This window comes from Hyperoodon ampullatus (genome assembly GCF_949752795.1).
Source record: "Hyperoodon ampullatus genome assembly, chromosome: 18".
NCBI classification, from domain to species: Eukaryota; Metazoa; Chordata; class Mammalia; order Artiodactyla; family Ziphiidae; genus Hyperoodon; species Hyperoodon ampullatus.
The window spans coordinates 10236744-10262427 of NC_136931.1; the positions used below are offsets into that span (position 1 = coordinate 10236744).

At 45.0% G+C, this 25684-nt stretch overlaps 1 protein-coding gene across 1 annotated transcript in view; it reads right to left on the reverse strand.

The window, feature by feature from the left end:
• WWOX (WW domain containing oxidoreductase) overlaps positions 1–25684 on the reverse strand; it is a gene marked incomplete at both ends in the record, with an annotated part of 983966 nt that overhangs the window by 912059 nt on the left and 46223 nt on the right. Inside the window, one exon of the mRNA XM_079723706.1 lies at positions 10832–10938. Within this exon, the coding sequence (XP_079579832.1) occupies positions 10832–10938 (107 nt within the window). The remainder of the gene's footprint in view (positions 1–10831; positions 10939–25684) is intronic.

A 25684-nucleotide genomic window follows, 5' to 3' on the forward strand; every position in this document is an offset into this window, starting at 1 on the left:
AAAAAAAGGTATAAGAGGAAACACATTTTCCCACAAGATTTCTGAGAGTATCTGCCTAATTTAGGGATCTGTGTTGAACAAGTAACCCCCTCCTGAAACTACCAATTTTTTTTTTTTTCAGAGTCTTTACTACGTGCCGGGTTCTGTACAAGAGAGTGTATTCGTTACTTCAGTTCAACCTGATGAACGCTGAGGGCCATTATCAGCACCGTTCCCATTCTGCAGGTAAATAAACCAAGGTTCAAAGACATAACCAAATGTGCCCAGGGATACCCAGTGAGCACAGGATTCAATCCCAGGTCTGTGTGACTCTAGGGCTGGGGCTCCGTCTACTCCTCCAGGCTGCCTGCCTATAAATTAAAACTTAGTCTATTTTAAATATATGATGAAAATAAACCTTAACCTTCTGTAGCGTGAGCTGCCCCGTCCTGAGACTGGCTGCCTCGTTTACGGCTCTATCTCTATTTGTCCTTGCCTGGAAGATGTTATTGGCACAGGGACTGCTTCTCGTCTCTGTTTAATCTAACAACTGCTACGTCTGAGACTCTCTGTAAATGCCCCCATAATAAATATGAAAAACAATCTCAAGCATACTTTTTCCCGCTTAAATAATGGACCCTAAATGCCTAGTGGCCAGAAGCAGAACCTTCGACCACTGGCTGAACACCATCTGAAGATGAAATCCATCTCTTCCAAGCACGTCAAAACTGTTTAACAAGAACTCAGGGGGCCCCATATTAATGAAAGAATGCATCTGCATTGAGTTTCACATGATTGGGAGTGATGCTTTGGAGCTATCCACGTAGGCTTGACTTTCACTCTTTAAAACTCAGCAGTAAATCACAGCCCTCGTTAGGCGAAGGTTACAGTGGATATAAAGTATGAAATATTCAGTTCAAGACTGAGTGAAAAAAACCGAAACACACACACACACAGACAAAAAGAAGACACGAAGACGGTGATCAAAGACAATGAATAACAGGCGAGATTAAGTCAATGCAAAGTTTTCAGAATGAGAAATGAAATGCAAAACTTAGAGGAGAAGGACCAATCACAAGTTTTAGGCATTCTGGAGACAGAGGAAACTCAGAATATTTTAGCAACCAATTATGTCTATGAGAGGAATGAATAATTTATCATCTGATAAAGAATCCTTCCTGAGCCTATGATGAGGAAGGTCAAAGAGGCAGCTTCAGTGCAGGAGTACATACACCACATACCACTTGAAATGGAAGTCTGGGAAGAGCTTCCTCGGGGGAGGGGAGGTTCATCAACTCCATCGAGTTACAAGAAGCCGCCCAGGAAGCCCTCTTCCCTAGGTAACCACAGGGACCCTTACATAATGAACAGAGAAGCAGGCAAATCCCTACGAAGACAGTCTTTGGCTAAGTCCTTGAAAAAGTAAGGCCAGCCCTCCGACACAACACACACCAGTAATTTTGGATTGGGTAACAAGATGGCATTGGGGTCAGGAGATATGGCTTCAAATCTTGGATCTACCATGTAGCTGTGTGAGCTCAGGCAAGGCTCTCCCCCTCTTCCAGCCTCTAATGCCTCATCTGCAAGATGGGTTTAACACATGACATAAATATTTTACTGCTAAGTGCTAAGCAGAGTGCCTAGTACAGACAGCTATGAATAGCCAACCCCACCTGCGGGTGATAATAAGACGACATTTTGTAAACAAAAATGTCCCAAGGGAGAACTCTAGACCCTTTAGGCGTGTGTGTATGTGTGTGTGTGTGTGTGTGTGTGTATGTGCAGGCTCGCTCGCTTATTGATTAAAGCAAGTGGTTTATATAGTTCTTGCTGGTTTGCAGACTTGTTTATACCATACTTTACTTATTGAAAATCCAATACTATACATAAAAACAATTTTTAAAGCAAAGAAATGAGGAACAAATCTAATGGCTGATGTAGGATGAACTTTTCCCAATAATCTATAACTGTTAATGATATTAATAGTTTTTATATTTTTGTTTAGCTAGAGATCATTCAAAACAATGGGGATGAGCCTTACAACTTGTGATGCGTTGAATAACGATCAGCTTTTCCAATCCAAGTCACCTGCTTAGACAGGCATCAGGCTCGTAGATCACCCACCCCATGCGCTGCATGACTCCCCGCCCCCGCCCCGCCGACACACACACACACACACACACACACACACACACATCACATAAAAGAAGGCATCGCACCTAAGGCCTTCGATCTGCAAAGGCAAATTATGGGATTTAAGCTCCTATTATCAAAGGAGAATGGGGGAAATTCCCACGAACATCAAAGACATACAGGATCGTAAAGTCACTGAGTGGATTGGAGAGAGCATGAAAGCAGCTGGATTTCTCCAGTGGTTCTTAAAAGTCCAATTTTTTACTCAGCATCCTCCCCGTCACTCCTTAATATCATGTCATGAAAACAGGTTGTCGGGATCTAGTAAAAGCAGAGCAAAGTGTTGGAACCCACGTGCCTAATACGTTGGCTGGTACCAAGTACTCCATACCTGGAAATAACAGTGAAATCACTACTTCCGATGCTTATCAATGAGGCTGCAATATGACATAATACTGTCACCTTTCCACATGGCTTCACTCCAACTAGATAAATAGACCCGGTATCAACGCTATTGAAAGCTAGGATAATTACAACACTTCACTCTCTCCAGCATCAAACCGTGTGGCGACAATCAGCTGAGCATGCGCTCTTCTCTCCCTAACATATGCATATTCCATTACCTCTGACTAATCAATCTTTCCTCTTACCCCTCGTCTCCCTGCTTTCTCAATAACCATTCTGATATAAACCGCTGCTTGCTGTTCCTGATGACTGATCCCTTAATCATCTTTCCTAAATATATGCAAAGTATATTTCTTTGTAAATACAAAAGAAAAAGCAATCACATAAATAATTAAGATGGCTTTTCAAATGACAGTTGAGTGCTAATACGAGCTCCACTGGAAAATACTCATCAACAAACTAAATACACATCTATTAAAATGTAGGAGTCCAGACGTATGAAGACAGAAAAAGAATTAATTGCAACTCCATTGGTATCATGCTGATAAACACCCTCCCTACAGCTCCTCTTTCAGCCACTTGGAGAGGTTAAGAAAAGTAAGCATCACTTGGTACTTTCCTGTATGAATAAGAAATTATTATTAATAGCTGTGGCTAACATTTAATTGAACAGTTAATCCCAGCAATCCCACTCCTGGGCATGTATCTGGAGAAAACCATAATTCGAAAAGATACATGTACCCCAATGTTCACTGCAGCACTATTCACAATAGCCAAGACACGGAAGCAACCTAAATGTCCACTGACAGAGAAATGGATAAAGAAGATGTGGTACATATATACAATGGAGTATTACTCAGCCACAAATAAAAAACCGAAATAATGCCATTTGCAACAATGTGGATGGGTCTAGAGATTATCATAGTAAGTGATGTCAGTCAGAGAAAGACAAATATCATATGATATCACTCATATGTGGAGTCTAAAAAGATGATACAAATAAACCTATTTACAAAACAGAAACAGACTCATAGACTTCAAAAACAAACTCATGGTTACCAAAGGGGAAAGGCTGGGGGGGGATAAATTAGGAGTTTGGGATTAACATGTCCACATGACCATATATAAAATAGATAACCTACAAGGACCTACTGTAGAGCACAGGGAACTCTACTCAATATTCTGTAATAACCTCTATGGGAAAAGAATCTGAAAAAGAATGGTTATATGTATAACTGAATTACTTTGATGTATACCTGAAACTAACACAATATAAATTAACTGTACTCCAATATCAAATAAACATTTTTTAAAAAGAAATTATAGGGCTTCCCTGGTGGCGCAGTGGTTAAGAGTCCGCCTGCCGATGCAGGGGACAAGGGTTCGTGCCCCGGTCTGGGAAGATCCCACATGCTGCAGAGCGGCTAGGCCCGTGAGCCATGGCGCTGAGCCTGCGCATCTGGAGCCTGTGCTCCGCAAGGGGAGAGGCCACAACAGTGAGAGGCCCGCGTACCGCAAAAAAAAAAAAAAAAAAAAAAAAAAAAAGAAATTATAATTAATAGCAGCAGCTAACATTTAATTGAACACTGAATCTATCACCAGCAACATGTTAAATACACATACAGTCAATGCCTTAATACTCATAGGTACCTGAATCTCCTGGCACAGATATTAGTATTTAGATCTTACACATGAAGAAACTAAGGTTTAGAGAAGAAACTTGCCCAAGGTCACAGAGTGTATTTGCTTCTAACCTTTGCCAATATAATGCAGCATATTTTAGAGCCATGTTTATCAACTGGAGATGACTTGCCTCCCCAAAAGACATATGCCCAAGAGGCATCTTGGAGACCACACTGCCTGCCTTTTCCAGACCTTTTGGAAATCTTGGTTAGATAACCCAAGAAAACACAAGAGTGGCTGAGCCGGATCCGTATTGTGTGCTCCTGGCCAATGGTATGTCATCCTAACCAGTCGCTGGGAAGACCTGAAGTCTAGGCCAAATAAAAAGACAAGTTAGGGGCTTCCCTGGTGGCGCAGTGGTTGAGAGTCCGCGTGCCGATGCAGGGGACGCGGGTTTGTGCCCCGGTCCGGGAAGATCCCACATGCCACGGAGCGGCTGGGCCCGTGAGCCATGGCCGCTGAGCCTGCGTGTCCGGAGCCTGTGCTCCGCAACAGGAGAGGCCCCAACAGTGAGAGGCCTGTGTACCGCAAAAAAAAAAAAAAAAAAAAAAAAAGACAAGTTAGGAAAGCCTGGGCTTGCAGTCTTTCTCAGGGACCAAGCCTTCTCGCCAACCTCAACATACTTGGGTCCCTCCTCCCTTCTGATAGGGGGATGGATCCAAGATACACTCTGGAGAATCAGGAGTGGGTCACCTAATAACTCCACGGTGGCGGGGGGGCCGTCAGCCCCTCTTCCAGGCCTGCCCACCTCACTGTCATCTCAATCCCCAGGAGATGCTGGAGCTTCACAACATTCCTGGGCCCCCCATTCACTAACGGGCAGCCTCCACAGGCCAGCTAGCTCTCTGACACTGCCCATGTCACCCTTTACACGATAAGCAGGTTCAAGTAAGGCCTGGTACACGTGAGGCAGGCTGGGCACTCAAAACAATCCCGTGCCCTCTCTGAATCCCCCTTCCACCCCAGCCACGGCCCCAGACCTTTTCCTCCCCGCACACACTGGTAGGTGCCTGGGCGACCGCAGGCCACCTGCTCCAGCTCTGATCAATCTCCTTCCTCCCCAGGACCAGAAGTTTTAGAGATCCAAAATTTAGAACCTATAATAAATAAGAGGGAGGAGGGAGCCCCAATTTCAAAAGCCCTCCGTTGGGATGCTGGAGTCTTGTTGTGGCTGTGTATGAGGTGCATTTTGATAGATAATCATCTATTGTTCTTCTCAGACCACACCCCTTGGAGATCTTCAGATCTCAGGATGGAGTGTGGGGTGTGCCAGACCTCCAGACACAGAGCGACAAAAGCCCACTCCGGTAAGTACTTAGGAAAGAGTAAGCCACAGCACTGCAGGGATTCAGACACACCTATCTGAGTCCCAGACTTGGAGAACGCACAGGGAGTTTTCACGTACAGACAGTGCTGCTGAGTAAAAGAGAAGCCACTCCATCCCCAAAATAGGAAGATGAACTTCCTACTCAGCCAGCCATCTGGGGTCCTTGAAACACCCAGGAGAAAATGAGGCATTTGTCTTAGAAGTAAGGGACATGAGCGAGTCGTCCGCTTGAGGAGGTGAATGAGGTAAACCACATCCGCATACGGTTACTGCTAGCAACACAGGCAGGAACCTCACTTCCAGAGGTTCTGTACTTCAATATAACGGGGGGCTCATGGACCCCCCCTCCTCCCTCCCTTTTTAATTATGCTAAATGGATTGGCCTTTTAAGAGGGTAGTGCATTTCTGCACTGTCCACATTGCCCAATTTTAATTATTTTCAATGCTTCTCTTATTTCTGACTTTGGAGCATCTAAAACATCTCAGCAGGAGGGCATTTCCCCTTGAAATAATCAGTAGTAGTAGTAATTACATATATGCTGTTAATATAATTCCATGTGAAATGTGGTGCCATTTAAGTTATATCTTACGAAAGGGCTGGATCTCCCCCACAAAGTGTCCTGAGGACTCCATAAAGGACATCTTGAATGAAAAGCGATTGCTTGGGACAATAAATAACGGACATCAGAGCAGCTTCCTCTCACAAATATGATTAATCCTGACACTCCAATAGCATCTAGCAACTTTTAAAGCGAAGCCTGGGACAGGTAACGCGCACATACGAGGCTGGACGTGGTAGAAAAGCTGGGCCGTGGGGTGGAGGCCAGATGGACCCGCCGGGACCCGCCGGGACCCGCCTCCGCGCTCACCAGCCGTGTGACTCTGGGGGAGTCCCTTCACCTTTCTGAACCTTCACTGGCTCCCCTGTGAAATGCGGAAAAGCAGGCTTTTGCATCCTCTTAAATTAAGGGACACAGGGGCTTCCCTGCTGGCACAGTGGTTAAGAATCCGCCTGCCAATGCAGGGGACTCAGGTTTGAGCCCTGGTCCAGGAAGATCCCATATGCTGCGGAGCAACTAAGCCTGTGCACCACAACTACTGAGCCTGCACTCTAGAGCCTGCGAGCCACAACTACAGAAGCCCGCGCACCTAGAGCCCGTGCTCCACAACGAGAAGCCACCGCAGTGAGAATCCCGCGCACCGCAATGAAGAGCAGCCCCCGCTTGCCACAACTAGAGAAAGCCCGCACACAGCAGCGCAGACCCAGCGCAGACAAAAAACTTAAATTTAATTTAATTTAAATAAATAAAAGGGATACAAAAGGTCCTGACCAGGACAGGACACATGACAGGGACGCAATAAATGGTGGCTGTTAGATGCCGGCTGGTGGACGTGAGAGTTACATTCCACTGGCTTGGAGGCAGACATGAGCGTCGGGGACGCAGCGATTTGGGCAGGGCCAGAAGAGAAACACCAGGCGGGGAGGAACTCCATTCCCAGAGCCTCGGCACGTGTGAGCCGATGCTAAGCTAAACGCCCAAAGACTTCGGAGGGAGCTTTTGCTGCAACAAAAAACTCTGGATCATTGTGAGAATCTCCGGCACGGCGCCGCTGTGTTGCAGTACCTTCCTGGCTCTGTTTGTGATGTGATTCATGCCAGATAAAGTACGGACCTCGAGAAGCACAAGACGGTGGCATCTACGAACGTGCCAGACAAAACCCCTATGCAGAGACCAGGTAAGGAAAGGCCTGGAGGAAACCAACTAGCACAGACCCAGGGTGGGGACATGGGGACATGGGGACAGGGCACGGGGAGGCGGCTCCACGCAGGTCGCTGAGGCAGCTTCTCACACACTCTGTACTCTGGTAACGGTGCAATGAGGCGGAATGGTAATGACGGCTTTTGGTGCTAAATCGGAGCTTCCATAATCAGAATCTAGGGGGAGTGAGGAATGTGGTCCAATGGGGTTCACAGAGAACCAGTGAACAGACAAGAGATGATAAAAGGGTTGAGGTTCTTCAGTCTACAACCTCTAAAACCTGGTGTGCACATTTGAAACTCCACGTGAGTGTAAGTTTGGTTTTCTTTCCCATTTCCTCTATTCACATCCCTGACGGCGAATATTTTTGGATAATTCTTCCCGTGGGGGCGTTGTTTGCTGGTCGTCCTCAAGTTGATCGACGCAAGAATGAATCTACACCATGATAAATGCGGGCTTCTGAAACTGACTCACAGGGACCCAGTTACGGCTTAGAAAGCAAGAAAGGAAAACTAAATGGCGGGTCTTTGAGATCATCCTGTTCAACCTCCTCTTTTAGAGACAAGAAAACGGGGGCACCAAATAGATCAAGAGACTTTCCAAAGTCCCACAGTTAATGAATGAGGGCAGATCCAGAAATTTCTGCCCCTACGCATCAAACAAGAGTGATAATGGGATAAATCCAGATGAATCTGTCCTCATATATGACGGGAAAGGAAGACAACTTTTAAAATGCGTAGATAACTGGGTTTGGGCATTATCTTCCGAGTCTGGTTTAAACATTAGTATCACTTTGTCCAAGATGGTTCTGACAGTATCACGAGTGCCGCTGGAATTTGATTTTTTTAGTCTAAATATCATGTCACATGGGCAAAATTTTATGAGTTTGATACTCCCTGCTGCTCGATCCCAGGTTCCATTCTAACATTTTCGGTGGAGGCAGAAATTGGCCCAACTTACTAGATGAAAACTGGAAACAGCTACCCAAGCTTTAAATCCATCTGCCCTTTGAATCAATGGGTCCACTGCGAAGATTCTGCCCAACGGTGTATTCACAAAAGCATGTACCAAGAACGCTCACTGCAGCAGAGATTAGAGTCAATTTTGGATGAAAATGTGAGAGAGACTGAACTTGCAGAGAGCATCACTTGTTAGAGCAGAACAATGACCACAACCTCCACGTCCACCAAAAAGGGACACTGGTTAAATAATGACAGCATAAGCACGTGATGGAGTATCACACAGCAGCTAAAAGCAATGAGGGTGGCCTCTATGCACTGATAAGAAAAAAAACCTCCTCTAGCAGTAAGTGAAAAAACATCGAGGTACATAACAGTATGTAGGTGTGTTGTGTGGTATGCACAACCTTTTTCTGGAAGAACACGCAAGAAACAGTTAATGATGTTTACTTCCCAAGAGAAGAATTGTAGAGGACTTTCACTTTTCGTTTTACACACTTGATGAAGATTCAAACCATATGCATGTATTACCATTCGCTCTCTGCACATCTCTGAAGATTGCTCTATACCACCTAGTGGAGGTTATTAGATTTTTTAACTTTGGAGTTAGAAAGATGCTAAGATAACTGGAAAAAAGTGGGCCCTGTTTTGTTTTGTTTTTTAATTTAACTCAAAATAATGAATCCAGTGAGATCAGGACAAGAGTTCATTTGAAATATACTGAACTTGAAATTCTGCTTGAAAAAACAGAAGTAAATCTCCCTTTTCTTGACTTTCATAACTTCTCAGTCCAGAACACCGCACATTCTCTTAAACAGACCGTGGTCTATTTCTTCGGATGGCAAGAAACCTTCCACGGCTTTCAGAGAATGAAGGCGGTCTTGGCAAGGATGGTCCGACCCCGTTCATACTCTGCTCCAGGCACCTGACTGTCTCCCCTCACACCCTCCTGCCCCCGCCCCAGGGCCACTGCACGGGCCACCCCCTCTGCCCGGTTAGACCCTTCTCCCACCTTCCCCTGATCTTCCTTGAGATCTCAGCTCGGTCACCTCTTCTTGGGGACTCCCAAGTGTCCCCCACCTCCCTGGCATTATTCACCACTTTGGAGGGCCACATACTTTTTTCGTACCACTTTGCATCATTTCAAGTTTACACTGATGTTTACCTTTCTTTGGATTGAGCTGTCTTCCACCCTCAGCTGAAAGCCCTACAAGGACAGTGGCAACACCTGTTTTTCCTTAACACCAGACGCCCAGTACCTCTGACAGTGGGGCACTTCACAAATACGTGAATGAATGAATGCAGTCTGTACATCACCCCAAAGCCCAGTGACATGTTAAAAAAATCAATCAACCTGTGTCATTCTGGCTCAAACCCTCTCATGTCACCACTGACTCTGAGCCCCTTGGGCAACCTCCTCACCCTTCACGGCCTTCCGGCCACACTAGCATCCCTGCTGATCCTAGAATCCTCCAGGCACGTTCCTACTTCCTTTGCACATGCGTAGAAAGTACTTCCCCTGACTTTTGCACAGCTTACTATTTTACTTCCTTCAGATCCTGGATCAAATGTCACAACTTTAGAGAGGTCTCTGCTGACCACCCAATCTGAAATAACCCACGCTGTCAACTCCTGGCCCCTCACTCTGCTTTACTGTCCTGCACTGCATTTATAACCTGACATTACATTAAATATTAAACTTAATTATCCCTTTATGGTCTGTTTCTCTACCTAGAAGCCCATGAGTGCAGGTACTGTGTTTTATTCAACGCTGTTATCCTTAACCCCAACAGCACTGCAGGCCCTCAATAAATGTTTGTGCACGGGCATATTAACACCAACACCTGCACAGAGAAAGAAAAGCAAAAACGAAAAACCAGAGACAGGGTTAAAGCCGGCTACTTTGTCATCCTAAAAACCATAAATAACCTCTTAGTTGCATTCATGGGCGTCAACCACATTTTGTTTTTCTTAATAAATGAGCTGAATGGGTAAACATTCTCAAACCTCTGACTAACAAAGCAGATGACACTGACAATGAACTATAAACAAACTATAAAAGGGCTTGCTTGTCCTTTCATTCATAAAATAAACAAAGTGAATATGACTCTAAAAACAAAGAAAACATTATTCCAAGAGCAATAAACCTTATGAACTGTACTAAAACCTCCGTGTGTTTATCCCAGCATGTATACTTGACAATTTAAAAAATCAGCACTTCCTGGGGGCGCAGTGGTTAAGAATCCGCCTGCCAATGCAGGGGACACGGGTTCGATCCCTGGTCCGTAAAGATCACACATGCCGGGGAGCAACTAAGCCCGTGCACCAAAACTACTGAGCCTGCACTCTAGAGCCTGCGAGCCACACGCCACAACTACTGAGCCCATGTGCCACAACTACTGAAGCCCATGTGCCTAGAGACCGTGCTCCGCAGCAAGAGAAGCCACCGCAATGAGAAGCCCGCGCGCAGCAATGAAGAGTAACCCCCGCTCAGCACAACTAGACAAAGCCCACACGTAGCAACAGACCCAATGCAGCCAAAAATAAATTAATTAATTTTTTTAAAAAATCAAGCACTCACTTACCCATTCTCCTAAAATGCGTGACACGGCTTCATTGGCTCTTGTCATGTTCCTGCAGGCCAGGATCACATGTGCACCATGGAGGGCGAAAGTTTTGGCGGTTTCAAACCCTACAGTTTAAAGGAAAATCAAATTTAGAAAACACAAATGCAAAGCACTGAGTCATAATGAATGGCCTTTATTGAGTGCCAAACGCATTACCCTAGTGGTTCTCGACCACACTCGATTTTGCCCCCTAGAAGATATTTGCAAATAACTTGAGACGTTTTTTCAGTAGTCACAGTTTGGGGTGGCGTGCTACTGGTATCTAGCGGGTAAAGGCCAGGCATGCTACAAAATATCATACAATGCACAGGACAGCGCCCTCAGCAAAGAATGATCTGGCTCAAATATCTACAGTGTTGAGGTTGAGCAAACCTGTCCCAGGAACAAAGTGATTTCAAAGGGGAAGGCCAAGCCATAGAAGAGCTCGTGGCACAGCCAGCCTTTGAACCACTGCTTAATAACCACCAAATCGTGTGATCAGTATAAAGAGTAAGGATACATAAAGATTTAGACATGGTCACTGCCCTCAGAGAATTTACAGCCTAATAAGAGAAAACAAACCTGGAAAGTAAAACAACAACATGTGTTAAGTTCCTGACAACGTGCTCTGCACTATTCCCAGCACTTCTGCTTCCAGCAAGAGCAACTAGGTTTCCTAGACCCACCCTCCCACTAAGAAGAGTTAGAAAAGCTGGACAGAACAACACACACACACACACACACACACACACACACACACACACACACACACACCCTCTTTGAAGGCATCAGAGGAACACTACGCTTGAGAATTTGGGGGGCCAACATCTGGAAAAGCTGAAAAGCCAAGAGAGGTGAGCCAGCATTTAGTGCTTCTATACCCAGTGAAAACACCCTTCAAAAATAAAGGTGAGGGGCTTCCCTGGTGGCACAGTGGTTGACACTCCGCCTGCCGATGCAGGGGACGCGGGTTCATGCCCCGGTCCGGGAAGATCCCACATGCTGCAGGGCGGCTGGGCCCGTGAGCCATGGCCACTGAGCCTGCGCATCCGGAGCCTGTGCTCCGCAACGGGAGAGGCCACAACAGTGAGAGGCCCGCGCAAAAAAAAAAAAAAAGTGAACAAAATTTTTAACAAACAAAAGCTGAGGGAATATATCACCAGCATGTCTATACTAGAGGAAATACTCTTCAGATAGGAGGAAAATGACCCTAGACAGAAATCTGGAGATGTGGAAAATGACAGAGTAACATAAAGGGTAAATAGATGAAAAAATCTAAATGATAATAGTAATAGTTTGTAAATTTTACAATACCTAGTGAGCATCACTATACTGATAATAATGACATATAACCTAGGAGGTAAGTACTTGGTATTAAAATATTCTAAGACCCTTGCATTGTCCAGGAAGTGGTAAAGTACTAATCTGTATGAGACCTTAATAAGTCAAAAATATAATATCTCCAATTACCCCTGAGAGATGTAATCTCTCCAATTACCACCGAGAGAACAGTAAAATAATACAAATTTAACCAGTTAATACAAAGTGGAAGAAGAATAATTTTCTTAAAAAAAGGCAAGAAGAAAAAGGAATGAAAACAAGTTAGATAAATAGAAAGCCAATAATAAAGTGGTATATTTAACCCCAAATATATCTGTAATTACATTAAAGTGGACTAAAAACTGCAATCAAAAGACAAAGACTGTCAGACTGAATAAAACACACATATATACAATATGCTCCTTACAGAAGTGTGTATGTTATGCTTTATACCCTTAAACATAAGGATAAAGAAAATTAAAAGAATGGGAAAAGATATACCATGTAAAGATGAACCAAAAGAAGTATAAGGGAAAAAACTGAATATTTCATAATGGTAAGTTCTAATCCATAAGGAATATGTGACAATTCTAAATTTATACACATACACACATGTCAAAGTTCATAGGATTAAGAAGAGAAATAGAGAAGTTCATAATCAGAGCGGAAGATTTTAACATATCAGTAACATAAAAATGTCGATAAACAGGAAATAATAGAAGATCTGAAAGTAACTGATAAACTGGAAATAACTGAATATGCTTAAACACTGAACACAACAGCAAAATGTATATTCAAGTACTTAAAGAGTATTTACCAAAATTGAACATGTGCAGGGCCAGAAGTCTCAACAAATTTCAAAAGATTAAAATTGTAAAGTATGCCCTTGACCACAGTAGAATAAAATTAGACATCAATACAAGATCCTAGAAAATTCCCTTATCTGGAAACTAAGCAACACATTTCTAAATAAGAAATTGTGACTCCAAAAATTACAATGAACATCAGAAAATATTTTAAACTGAATTATTACAAAAATTCTACATATCAAAACTTACAGAACACAGCTAAAGCCATGGATAAAGGACAATCTACAGCCCTAAATACATATATTAGAACAGAAAATGAGCTCAGCATCTATTAAGTGAGAAAAATTTTAAAGCAGCTAATTACCTAAAGAAAGCAGAAGGAAGGTAATGAAAATAAAGACACTCACAAAATTAAAACAAACATAAAATACAGAGAAACAAAGAATCCAAAAGTCATTTCCTTGAAAAAAGTAATAAAATTGAAAAAGGGCTAGCGAGAGAGACAGAGAGAGAGTGTGTGCAAGTGAGCACCAGGACACACACTTGAGTGTACAAGTGAGCACACAAATGGCAGATAGCAGGGGAGAACAAAAGGACATCACTACACATCCTTTTAAAAAGATACGATGGGGACTTCCTTGGTGGCGCAGTGGTTAAGAATCTGCCTGCCAATGCAGGGGACACGGGCTCGAGCCCTGGTCCGGGAAGATCCCACATGCTGCGGAGCAACTAAGCCCGCATGCCACAACTACTGAGCCTGCGCTCTAGAGCCCACGAGCCACAACTACTGAAGCCTGCGTGCCTCGAGCCCGTCCTCCACAACAAGAGAAGCCACCGCAATGAGAAGCCTGCGCACCACAACGAAGAGTAGTCCCCGCTCACCACAACTAGAGAAAGCCTGCGTGCAGCAACAGAGACCCAAAGCAGCCAAAAATTTTTAAATTAAAAGAAAACTTTTTTAAAGTAAAAATAAAGATATGATGAACAACTTTATACCAATAAATTTAAGATATAGGTGAAAAAGACAAATTCCCAGAAAGACACCACTTAAAAATTGCTGCAAGGAGAGAAAGAACTGAAAAAAAATCTATATTTTTAAAGAAAATTCTCAAAATGAAAACTCTGGATCCATGTGTCTTGAACAGTAAAGTCTACCAAACGTTTAAGAAAATAAAAATGCCAACCTTACACCAACTCTTCCACAGAATAGAAAAAGAAGAAAAACTCAACTATTTTATAAGGCTTGAACTCACTAGTCATTAGGGAAATGCAAGTTAAACATACAGTGAGATAATACTGCATACCTACTACTACAATGGCTAAAATTTTTTTAGAAATTAAAAATAATAATAAATAATGACCACACCAAATGTTGGCAAAGATGGGGAGCAACTAGAACTCTTAGACATTACTGATGTGAAAAGAGAGAGGAGGAGAGGGTAAGGGAGGGGAGGGGAGGGAAGGGGAGGGGAGGGCAGGGGAGGGGAGGGCAGGGGAGGGGAGGGGAGGGGAGGGCAGGGGAGGGCAGGGGAGGGGAGGGGGAGGGCAGGGGAGGGGAGGGCAGGGGAGGGGAGGGGAGGGGAGGGCAGGGGAGGGCAGGGGAGGGCAGGGGAGGGGAGGGCAGGGGAGGGGAGGGCAGGGGAGGGGAGGGGAGGGCAGGGGAGGGCAGGGGAGGGGAGGGCAGGGGAGGGCAGGGGAGGGGAGGGCAGGGGAGGGCAGGGCAGGGGAGGGGAGGGCAGGGGAGGGGAGGGGAGGGGAGGGGAGGGGAGGGGAGGGGAGGGGAGGGGAGGGCAGGGGAGGGCAGGGGAGGGGAGGGGAGGGCAGGGGAGGGCAGGGGAGGGGAGGGGAGGGCAGGGGAGGGGAGGGGAGGGGAGGGGAGGGGAGGGGAGGGCAGGGGAGGGGAGGGGAGGGCAGGGGAGGGGAGGGCAGGGGAGGGGAGGGCAGGGGAGGGGAGGGGAGGGCAGGGCAGGGGAGGGCAGGGGAGGGGAGGGGAGGGGAGGGGAGGGCAGGGGAGGGGAGGGCAGGGCAGGGGAGGGGAGGGGAGGGCAGGGGAGGGCAGGGGAGGGGAGGGGAGGGCAGGGGAGGGGAGGGGAGGGCAGGGGAGGGGAGGGCAGGGGAGGGGAGGGCAGGGGAGGGCAGGGGAGGGCAGGGGAGGGCAGGGGAGGGGAGGGGAGGGCAGGGGAGGGGAGGGGAGGGCAGGGGAGGGGAGGGGAGGGGAGGGGAGGGGAGGGCAGGGGAGGGGAGGGCAGGGGAGGGCAGGGGAGGGCAGGGGTGGGCAGGGGAGGGGAGGATCTAATTTCAGAGCTTGAACATCACCCCACTGTTCTAAAGTGTAAAATACCACATCTTGTAAGCTATGTGGAAAATCATACAGAGTACGCTGCAACAACAAAGCAATCAATTCTACTAGAGAAGGTAGCAATGTAATTCAGCCAAAGCCATGTCAAATGATCAGAGATTACTGCTTCCAAGATAATGTTAATATGTATGAACAATCAGAGAATCATTATCTTACTGAGACTGCCATGTGAAAGAGTCAAGCAAAGGTCATGCATTCATATCACTTCCATATATCTAATCTTCATGGAGGCCAGTCTATTTATATAAACGAGTTCTCAAGGGAAGCCAGCACAGCATAGTGGAAAACTCAAACTCAGGAGTTTGACACATATGTGTTGACCCAGCTCCAGCTATTTATAAGCTATCAGACCTAAGGCTGTGCCTTTAACCCATCAGAAACTCAGTCATTTTTCTTAAAATGGGGAGTGAATAGTAAACATACACTAGGAACCTAATATAAACACAGTAGGTGGGAAAACAAATGTTAGTTCCCAATCCTTTCCAAAATCCAGTTCAGTGCAAAGTCCTGATTTATATGAACTAGCAAATACAGTACAGCCATCGTGACTGAAAAAAACTCTCTCCTAGGTCTGCTCCCAAGAGCAACCCATGAGCTAACTGGTTTTAACACCAACCACAATCTAAAGAAATTAGCTACAAGATCTACCACTCCATTTGTCTGAGTACTGGCTTAAGAACACACTTGAACTTTGTTTATGCCGAGCACTATATCCCAAGATATTCACTTACCATTATCTAAGGATTACCTTCTGTACTTGACTCTGAGGTTAAAGTAATTACACAAAAAAATTCAAATCTGAAATACTGCACATCTAAATCTGTCTGCCTCCTCTTTGGTGTCTGTACTAAAAGGTGCTGGGAGCTGTATCTTCAAGGCAAGAAACAACAACCTGAAATTTACTCATTTGGATCCATGATGCCAATTTCACCCCTCATCCCCACTGAGCAAAAGGCACCCAAATGGGCTTCCCTGGTGGTGCAGTGGTTGAGAGTCTGCCTGCTGATGCAGGGGACACGGGTTCGTGCCCCGGTCCAGGAGGATCCCACATGCCGCGGAGAGGCCGGGCCTGTGAGCCACGGCCGCTGAGCCTGCGCGTCCGGAGCCTGTGCTCCGCAACGGGAGAGGCCACAACAGTGAGAGGCCCGCGTACCGCAAAAAAAAAAAAAAAAGGCACCCAGATCACTTGGTGAAAGAGAGAGAAGTAAAACACCAGGTTTTGTAGCCCAGCTGTTCCAAAACTGGATGGGTGCGGGCATGGGACAAAATCTTGCTGACTGATGTGCTACATCAATCAAGCTAATGAAATGCTGACAGCCATATGGAAGTATAGCATGAAGTGGCCAAAAACGACTTCTCTTGCAATCACAGGACTTTTCACACCCGGATCTTGTTGAAAATGATGGACTCTGTGTCCCTACAAAATTTCCAGGTCAGGACAATCATCAGACATATTTCTCATCACATTTTCATCCAAGAGTGTTAAAAAAAAAAAAAAAAAAGTCACACAGGGGAGTGGGGGAAGATGGTGGATGCAATGCCTCGTCATTCATTAGCAAACGTATTTTTAATGGACTGAAGAAGCATCAATACAACGCAGGTCCAGGCAGGCCCCGGGGCTTTATTTATCTAATTTACCAGGACAACCGTAAACTCCTTAGAATCTGTGCTTTTTTCATCTCTATGGCCCATAGGACTAACCCCCCAGTAAGATTCAATAAATAACTGCCAAAGAAACGAATGTCCTTACAGGTTGCTAACAGGCTACAGTTCCGGACTGTTTTAAAACAACCCAAGTTGTTTCAAACAGTACTGATGGCCCTCTAACTTCCTTTTAAACAATGAATAAATACTGGAATCCTGCAAAGATACTGCTCACTGCAGTTTTGAATGACACTACCTAGCAATCTGTGAGGGAAAGGGCATGCCCGTTTGCTATCAAAATTTATTTTCCCAGACAAACTTGTTAAGTCACGCCATCTCACTTGACAAAATAACCTATGGCAAAGGACTTTTTATTACCAAAAAGAGCACATCTGACACTATGGCAGCAACAGGCTGCGGGCACCACTCTGTACCCTCTGTCCTTTAGATAATTCCTGACTGTAGCTATGGTTAAACCATCTGTCCCTGTGTCGTGTAAAATTACACTCTGAGTCTTACATCTATCTTCCTTTATCTAAGCCATGTGTTACATATTGCTAGTCTACTTTTAAAAGCAGCAACGGACAACTCTGTCTTCTTACCCTGTACGACTGCCTTTGGAGAACCACAAAGCAGGGATATTTCAAAAGATGATGGTTTAACATGAAGAACAGTAACACTTTTATAGTAAACCATATCTCTTGAGTGTGGAGTTTTATAAATTAAAAAAAAAGTTTAATAATGCTACCTACTGCTAAAATCCAGGAAAAGCCCATGAGAACAGCATCCCTCACTCCCATAATAACGCAGCTGATGACCAGTTTAATTAGCTAAATGTAGTAGTGCTGAGCCAATACTGCACAGTGCCAAAGTCTGCACAAAATAATGAAGGCAATGGTTTACTAAATTTAATAACCTGATTCATCTTATAAAAAATTAACTTTATGACAATGTTTAAATTGAACCAGCTTAACTGCATGGAGGTGGCAAAAGTGCGTCCAGAGGAATATTTAAAACTAATAGTATATGGGCTTCCCTGGTGGCGCAGTGGTTGAGAGTCCGCCTGCCGATGCAGGGGACGCGGGTTCGTGCCCCGGTCCGGGAAGATCCCACATGCCGCGGAGCGGCTGGGCCCGTGAGCCATGGCCGCTGAGCCTGCGCGTCCGGAGCCTGTGCTCCACAACGGGAGAGGCCACAACAGTGAGAGGCCCGCGTACCGCCAAAAAAAAAAAAAAACCTAATAATATAAAGAAAATAATGGAAGACGTTTTAAAACAACGGGCATCATCGGTTTTCCAGCACTTGTTACGTCTGATCCGATCAGGAAAACCAAGTGGCTGTGGAGATTTAATATTTCCCTGACTTGGGTTTCAAGCTTTGCATACAAACATTAAAGTACCAGAAAAGGAAAAACATACCGAAAAAATATTAAATGCCTGCTTATCTTACACTAGGCTTCCGTGTCTAGTATCGAGGTTACACACTGGTAATCACAGCGTAAATCAAGCCCACAGACTTGTTTCCTTTAGCCCACATTGTGGCTCCCTCCTCCCTTTTTCTCTCTCCGTCCTGCCCTCTCTTGCATTCTCTTCTATTCCCTCTTCCTTCCTAGTACAAATTACTTGCCAGCCTTAAAAAACTGGGGCGATTACATATCCAAACTCCAGAGAAGGTGGATTAGATGTCCAATTTCTCTGTAAAAGCTTACAACTGGAACATACTAGGCCCCCAATTCCACTTGGTGACCAGCAGGTGGGCTGAGGAGCCCCTGCAGGCTAGACACGGGCTTTAGGCTCTCCTTCTGGCCACGGTCACCACCCCCGATGCTGGCGTCACTTGCCAGGCCACTGTGGGCACCTGATGCTCAGACGTACATCCTAAGGGCAAGATCCCTGCTAGAGACAATGGCTCAAGCCTGACCACGAAACTGCCTCAATCAGAATCCTCAGGTGTGATCTGCCATATCTCAAAGAAGGCTTCACACTGATCTGCTTGAGATTTTTTTTTTAAGGCGTGTCAAACCCCACTCTCGAGCACAAGGAAGCCAGGATGCTACCAATGCCTGGACGAAATGGCAGCAGTGCTCAGCTTTGCACAGGAAAATACAATGGTAATGATGCAGGGACCTGCAGGGATTGGGGTCTGTGGTACCAGTTCCTTTTCCCACCTACCCTGCATTTCCCAAATGTCCCTGAGTGGTCACAGAAACTCTGGACCTAGAACTACTTTGGGACCAAAGGGCATAAAAATGAACCGGTCAAGCAAAAAAGAGACTGGGTGCACGGCAAAACAAGATCAAAGACTGGCAAGAATTCAGGCAGAGAGTAGCACTATGAATTATCGTTATTACTGTTGTTACTATTGTTGCTGTTATTTAATCCATTTAAGATACCTCTGGCGGTCATGCAGAAGATGGACTGCCTGAAGATACTGAAGCCCTGTAATCAGCCAGCAGGGATGAGATACCTTCTTATGCTGAACAGCTAAGGGGAAAATGAGAAAACCACTGGGAAGGAGAAAGCCTGAATCTAAGTCTGAGGCAGTGTCCAAGGTCTCCAGGGATGCCATCCGTGCCATGGGTGAGGCTGGCAATTGGTTTACCCAGACAGGGAATCCGGGGAGGGGTGGTGGGTTTGGGCCTGGTGATGGAAGGGGATAGAACAGTGGCCACACCCAACGAGACTCACAGGCAGGTCAGATAGATGGGGACGGAGTCACAGAACCCCCAGGCACACAGAACATCAAGGTGGGAAGCCAGGCCCCAAAGATGCTAACAAAGTTCCCGCTGAAGTCAGAGCTAAGAACGAGGACATTTCTCTCTCCAGTACTTGGAAGGTTCCTTCTGGTTTGAGTTTTTTAATTTTCCCCAAATTGTGGATTTACTTCGGCAGTGTCCCCATTTACTGTAAATTATGGTTTTAATTATCATTTTTATTAAGATGCCCAAAGGAGCTGGGGCTTACAACACAGTAATTTCTAATGGGCTGTTATTATTAACTTATAATTGTGAAGCGCTGGAGACAAATGTTACTTGTAACTGTACCCAATTAAAAGGCCACATGGGGGGGCTTCCCTGGTGGCGCGACGGTTGAGAATCTGCCTGCCAATGAAGGGGACACGGGTTCGAGCCCTGGTCTGGGAGGATCCCACATGCCGCGGAGCCACTGGGCCCGTGAGCCATGGCCGCTGAGCCTGCGCGTCTGGAGCCTGTGCTCCGCAACAAGAGAGGCCGCGATAGTGAGAGGCCCGCGCACCGCGATGAAGAGTGGCCCCCACTTGCCGCAACTAGAGAAAGCCCTCGCACAGAAACGAAGACCCAACACAGCAAAAATAAATATAAAAATAAATAAATTAATTAATTTAAAAAAAAAAAAAGGCCACATGGGCTTCCCTGGTGGCGCCGTAGTTGAGACCACCTGCCAACGCAGGGGACACGGGTTCGAGCCCTGGTCCGGGAAGATCCCACATGCCGCGGAGCAACTAAACCGGTGAGCCACAACTACTAAGCCTGCACTCTAGAGCCTGCGAGCCACAACTACTGAGCCCACGTGCCACAACTACTGAAGCCCGGGCACATAGAGCCCATGCTCCACAACAGGAGAAGCCACCTCAATGAGAAGCCCACGCACTGCAACAAAGAGTAGCCCCCGCTCGCCGCAACTAGAGAAAGCCTGCGTGCAGCAACGAAGATCCAACGCAAGCAAAAATAAATAAATAAGTAGATTTAAAAAAATAAAAGGCCACAGAGATGGTGATTTCTCCCTTCTGCACCATCATCCCCCCACCTCCCGCCCCTAGAACATATCACTAAAGCAACCTGTAAAAACCAATCAACAAGTTGCAGAATCTTCCAGCACAAGGCGTCTCCCTCCCTGGAGATCGACTGACACGTATAGAGCAAGAAGATGAGCCTAACGTCTTTCATTCTGAGTTAGATATTGGGACAATTCAAATTTGGGGACAATGTCTGTGTTATAAACCACTAGCTTTAAGGATGCGAGTTTCACCCACATTCTCCTATGAGTATCAACACAAGGACCTTACTTTCCTAACTGATCCGATTAATGTAAACGAAGTTCTGGTGACACGACATTGACCACGATACTGAAATCTGATGCTCCAAGGGCATTTCCCATGAAATTCGAGGAGATGCCGTCACTACAACTCTAAGATCAAGACAGCAAAGGCAGCGACCAGATAATCCAAAGACTTAGAGATTGTGCTCAGCAAACACTAACCACATCTTCCAACTCGTAAGAAATTACAGAACTACACAGACCTCTCCAGAAGAAGTCACAGCCAGCCCTGCTTTTACACGTAGGCATTCTATATAGCTACGTACAAGTACCACACAGAGGCTCCTCCACACCCGATAACAGAAATAAGATCCTAAATATAAATATTTACCAAAGAAGGATGCCAATTCAAGTGATGAGAACAGAGAACCAGGAAATGACCAGTTCACTTGCAGTATCTTTTTGAAACATTGACAGGCTGCGTTTACGTGCTCTGGGCAGTATAATGCAGACACCATAATGTTTTGTAAAGCTATATTATAAATTCCAACTGACTGCCCGGGATCTCTCAAGAGGCAAGACTGACCCCAGGCTGCCTACCAGTGCTGCCTCTGAGCTGGCTGAATTAAGTTCTCACCTGACCTGCCAGTAACAGTCCAGATTCCAGTGTGTTAGCAATCACAGTGAAAAAAGTACCCAAAGGTTACAATTAACATGGTGCTAGGCAACCCAGAGAAGACAGATTCTGTAAGGGCAACTCAATCCAGCAGTATCCGTGTCCGTCAGGGTGTGGGGGCAACAGGCAACCTCACAGATTAACAGGGGAGGGGCTGCGGAGTGGAATATAAAATGGCTCAACATCTTTGGGGGCAACTGGACTATATCCAATTGTTCGTGGACATGCCCTTTCGCCCAATTATTCCATAACCAGAAATGCAGCCTATAAATATACTTGCCCACATGAGCAAAAAATGTGAGAGGAATATTCAATCAGCATTGTTTGTAACAGCCAACAACCTGGACTCAACCTAAACGTCCATCAATTAGGTGAAATAAATTGATGGCAGGCACAGAAAAGAACGAGGTGAAACGAGATGGATACAAGAAAACACATCCATGTTCTGTCATTAAGAAAAAAAAAGAAATCAAAGTACAGATTAGCCAGCAAGTATGATCCCACGGGGGGAAACAAAAAGAGGGGACGTACATGCTTAAATATGCGTTAACATTGATAATTTCGGCCAAAGAGCTATTATTGGTCAGGGGCAAGGAAGCCTTATTTTCCATCTGATAACATCTATCCTGTTTCCATTTTTAGCACGTGTGTACATGCCTGTTAGAGTAAGAAACTCAAAGTTAAAAACTGAATGGTATCTAGTGGATCATTTCTAAGCCTTTATAAACTTTAATACAGAGAAATCAAGGCAAGGGAGAAAGGAATAAAGGGAAACCCATTCTCATTCCAAACGCTCTACTTTCAGAGAAGACTGTAGAAAGAAGGTGAGGAGGAGGACCCGGGGGTGTGTTACTACATGCTGAGCACTGTGCCAGGTGCTTTATGAGAGACAGTATCTAATCGAAGGCACACTTCACAAAAACCCTACGAAGCGCCACTGTCCTCATCTCACAGATGAGAAAACTGACAATCCCAGGGGTTAAGGGGACTCACTGAGATCAGAGGGCAAAAATGGAGAAGGATCCCCAAGTGGGGTAGCCTGAGCTCAAGGCAGGGGGGCCCTCAAACCACCACCCTCACCATGTGCGTTCCAGGCACACACTAGGAGCTCCTTGAGGGCAGGAAAACCCCATCTGGAACACGGCTCACCCGGCCCAACTGTCTGCTAACTCTATCTGTTAAATATGACTTAGAGAATTTGATACATGTTCTTTGTGGCTGTTATGAGGTATGTTTACATTTGTAGCATTCACATAATGTAAGCTAAACTAAGCAACTGTCCTTCTGAAAGAGAGAGAAATGGTCCAAATGCCGTGGGCCTCAATGTCAACAGGCTACCAATGCTTATTTCTTTTCTGCGTTACCATGTCGAGGCAAAGAATTGAGGCCTCGTCAGCTACTCTGTTACATAAAAGTACTTACTTTATGGAATCTGTCCCCAAACCGTGAGGCATTATCAAATTATCTTCTCTCTTATTTAATATTTCATCACGGGGCTCAGAATTAACACCATCCTTCGCTTTCACAAACGCTTCTCTGTGTAAGGCCTATGAGACGGGAAAACTAATCCACAGAAATAAACTTTCTCTCCACGTTCTCCAAGGTCAATAACTTAAAAGTATGGACTTAATTTAACCCTGCCTCTATGCTTTCAACCAATCAGTTGTTTTACAAGGGACAATCTTAACACCATGGCCGTTCTAAGATATGCTCAAATTTTTTCTTTAATTTCTAAAAGGCTTCAGTGCCAAACTTGAAAGGACTATCCTTATTAAAATCAAAGATAAAGACCACCCCCTATAAGAAGAAAGTCGTACCACGTTGGATTTTTTAACAAACTGCATGGCACTTTTAGAAATTTGGCGCAGGTCCTTAGCAAGAAAAAAATAGGATGAAACAGAAGAAGCAAAAACAAAGGCTTCCCAGTAAAAAAAAAAAATTTTAATCTAGTTTATTGGACAGAGAGACCACTATGTATTAAAAGGTCTCAACAAGATAAAGCTTCTTTCACTCACTGTCATTAACAAAGGAAAGAATACAGTGGCTCTATAATTCCAAACCCAGCACACGCTGTTCTGGTCAAGTTTACGTTCTTCGGAAGGCAAGCCTTTTTCTGTAACTAACAAATCACACACCAAACACACACACACACCCCCCTCTATGGTGTCACCTTTTCTAATTCGCGCTCACAGCCATATCTACTAAGAGAACCAAAGTGTTTCTACGTGGTTAGGAGTGGAAAGATTTACCTTGAAGTTTGGCCTTTTTTTTACTTTGATGGATGAATTTATAGCCACTTCAAGAGAAGAAGAGAACCCAGCTCTGACTTCACAAGCACACTTGTATTATATTACCGAGTGGTTCACTGTTTTCACAGCTGGGCCAGGATTTCCTTTCACGACGGCAGCCGCTGCTACTCTGTCCTCCGCTCAAGACAAGGTTCTTTATGATTTAGAGCAAACAGGGCAGCCACGTAGGTTCTGCACCCGCACTTGTCCAAAGAGAGATCCCTTTCTTTTACCTTCTTAACGACCAAAGCGGCCACGATCGCCTGTCTACCAACATATTTTCCACTCCTGTCAATTAAGAAGTGGTCAGGATAGAACTGTTTAAAAAAAAAAAAAAACAACTCCTCTAGTCCACTGAGAGCTTCCAGAAACGAAAAGTCTGCTCCAGCCTACACCTTCAATGTGGCAATGTTAACTACTTTTCTAATTCAGGCCCTTTTTTTTTTTTTTTTTTTAAATTTCTGATCGACCTTGGCTCTCACCTTTTTTTTAAAAAGTAGTGTAGGACTTTGCCACTTGAAAAGATTAAATTCTTTATGCTCCCAAAGTCATATGGAGGTGCTCAAAACACCATGCTGGGAAAGTTCAGCACTTTTCTGAGGCTCACTTTTAAAGGGTCCAAATTGACTTTTACTTTGTATGATGCAACTTCTCAGAAGCCTGACTTAAATTCAGTCATGAAAGCTAGATGCACAGGGAGAAAGTTCTACTAACTTTGTGCTCTCTGGGTCCACCATGACCTGTCCTAAAATCAGTGACCCCTACAACATCCCCTTATGTGGAAAGAAAATCTGTAACCAGACATTTACCGAGAAGTAACCATTTACTGATTAAGAAGAGCTAACTACAAAAATGAACGATACACTAAGGAGACAAAACATACAGCCCTTTAAAGCAAACTGATTTTAATGCAAAAAACAGCTAATTGAAGGGTCGTCATTAAGAAAAAAAGTATCCCCGATAAGCTATATAACCAGACCATGCTCTCCCAGGACATCTTTAATAGAAACACTTTTTTTAAGTTCTGTAAAATCTAACTGTTGGCTTAGCTGTGTGTGTGTGTTTTTGTCATTGCTTTGTTTTTTTAAAAAATACGAATGCTGATATCATTTCAATTCAACTCGAAAATAGGAAAAAAAAAAAAAAAAGTAAGTTTCTGTTTCAGGTGAGTTCTCTTGCAATAGACAGTCCACAATAATCCTAGGAAGAAGGTACCAGCAACAGTAGCTTTCCAGAAGAGGAAGTAAATAAAACTCTTCATTTCCTTTCACAAGCCAAGGTGCCCAGAACAAAACACAAGGAACCATTACGTTTGATGCTTACCTTTCTGGTATAACACACCCAGTGATTACAGTGTCTGGGTCCCCAGGGGCCATATAATTGGTAAAAGAAATTCTCCATCGCTTTTTAAGCTATCTAAAAAGAGCTGCCTAAACGAAATCAGACCCGCTGGAAGGGGGAGAGGGGAAAGAGCTGTTTTCAGGTTGATAACATTCTGTTTTGGAATACCATGACGAAGGACTGGAGAAACATACCAATTGTGAAATGTATACCTCTCGGGAAACATGCGATCTAACCATGACCGTGATCATGCACCTGGCTTGACATGAATGGCAGAGATGCGCACAGTGCCTTCCAGCTGGGGCTGATTTTGCCTGGTTCCTGGGGCCTCCGTCAGCTATAGGTTTGCGTTTGGCTCCCCTCGTGCAGCTGCTGCTGC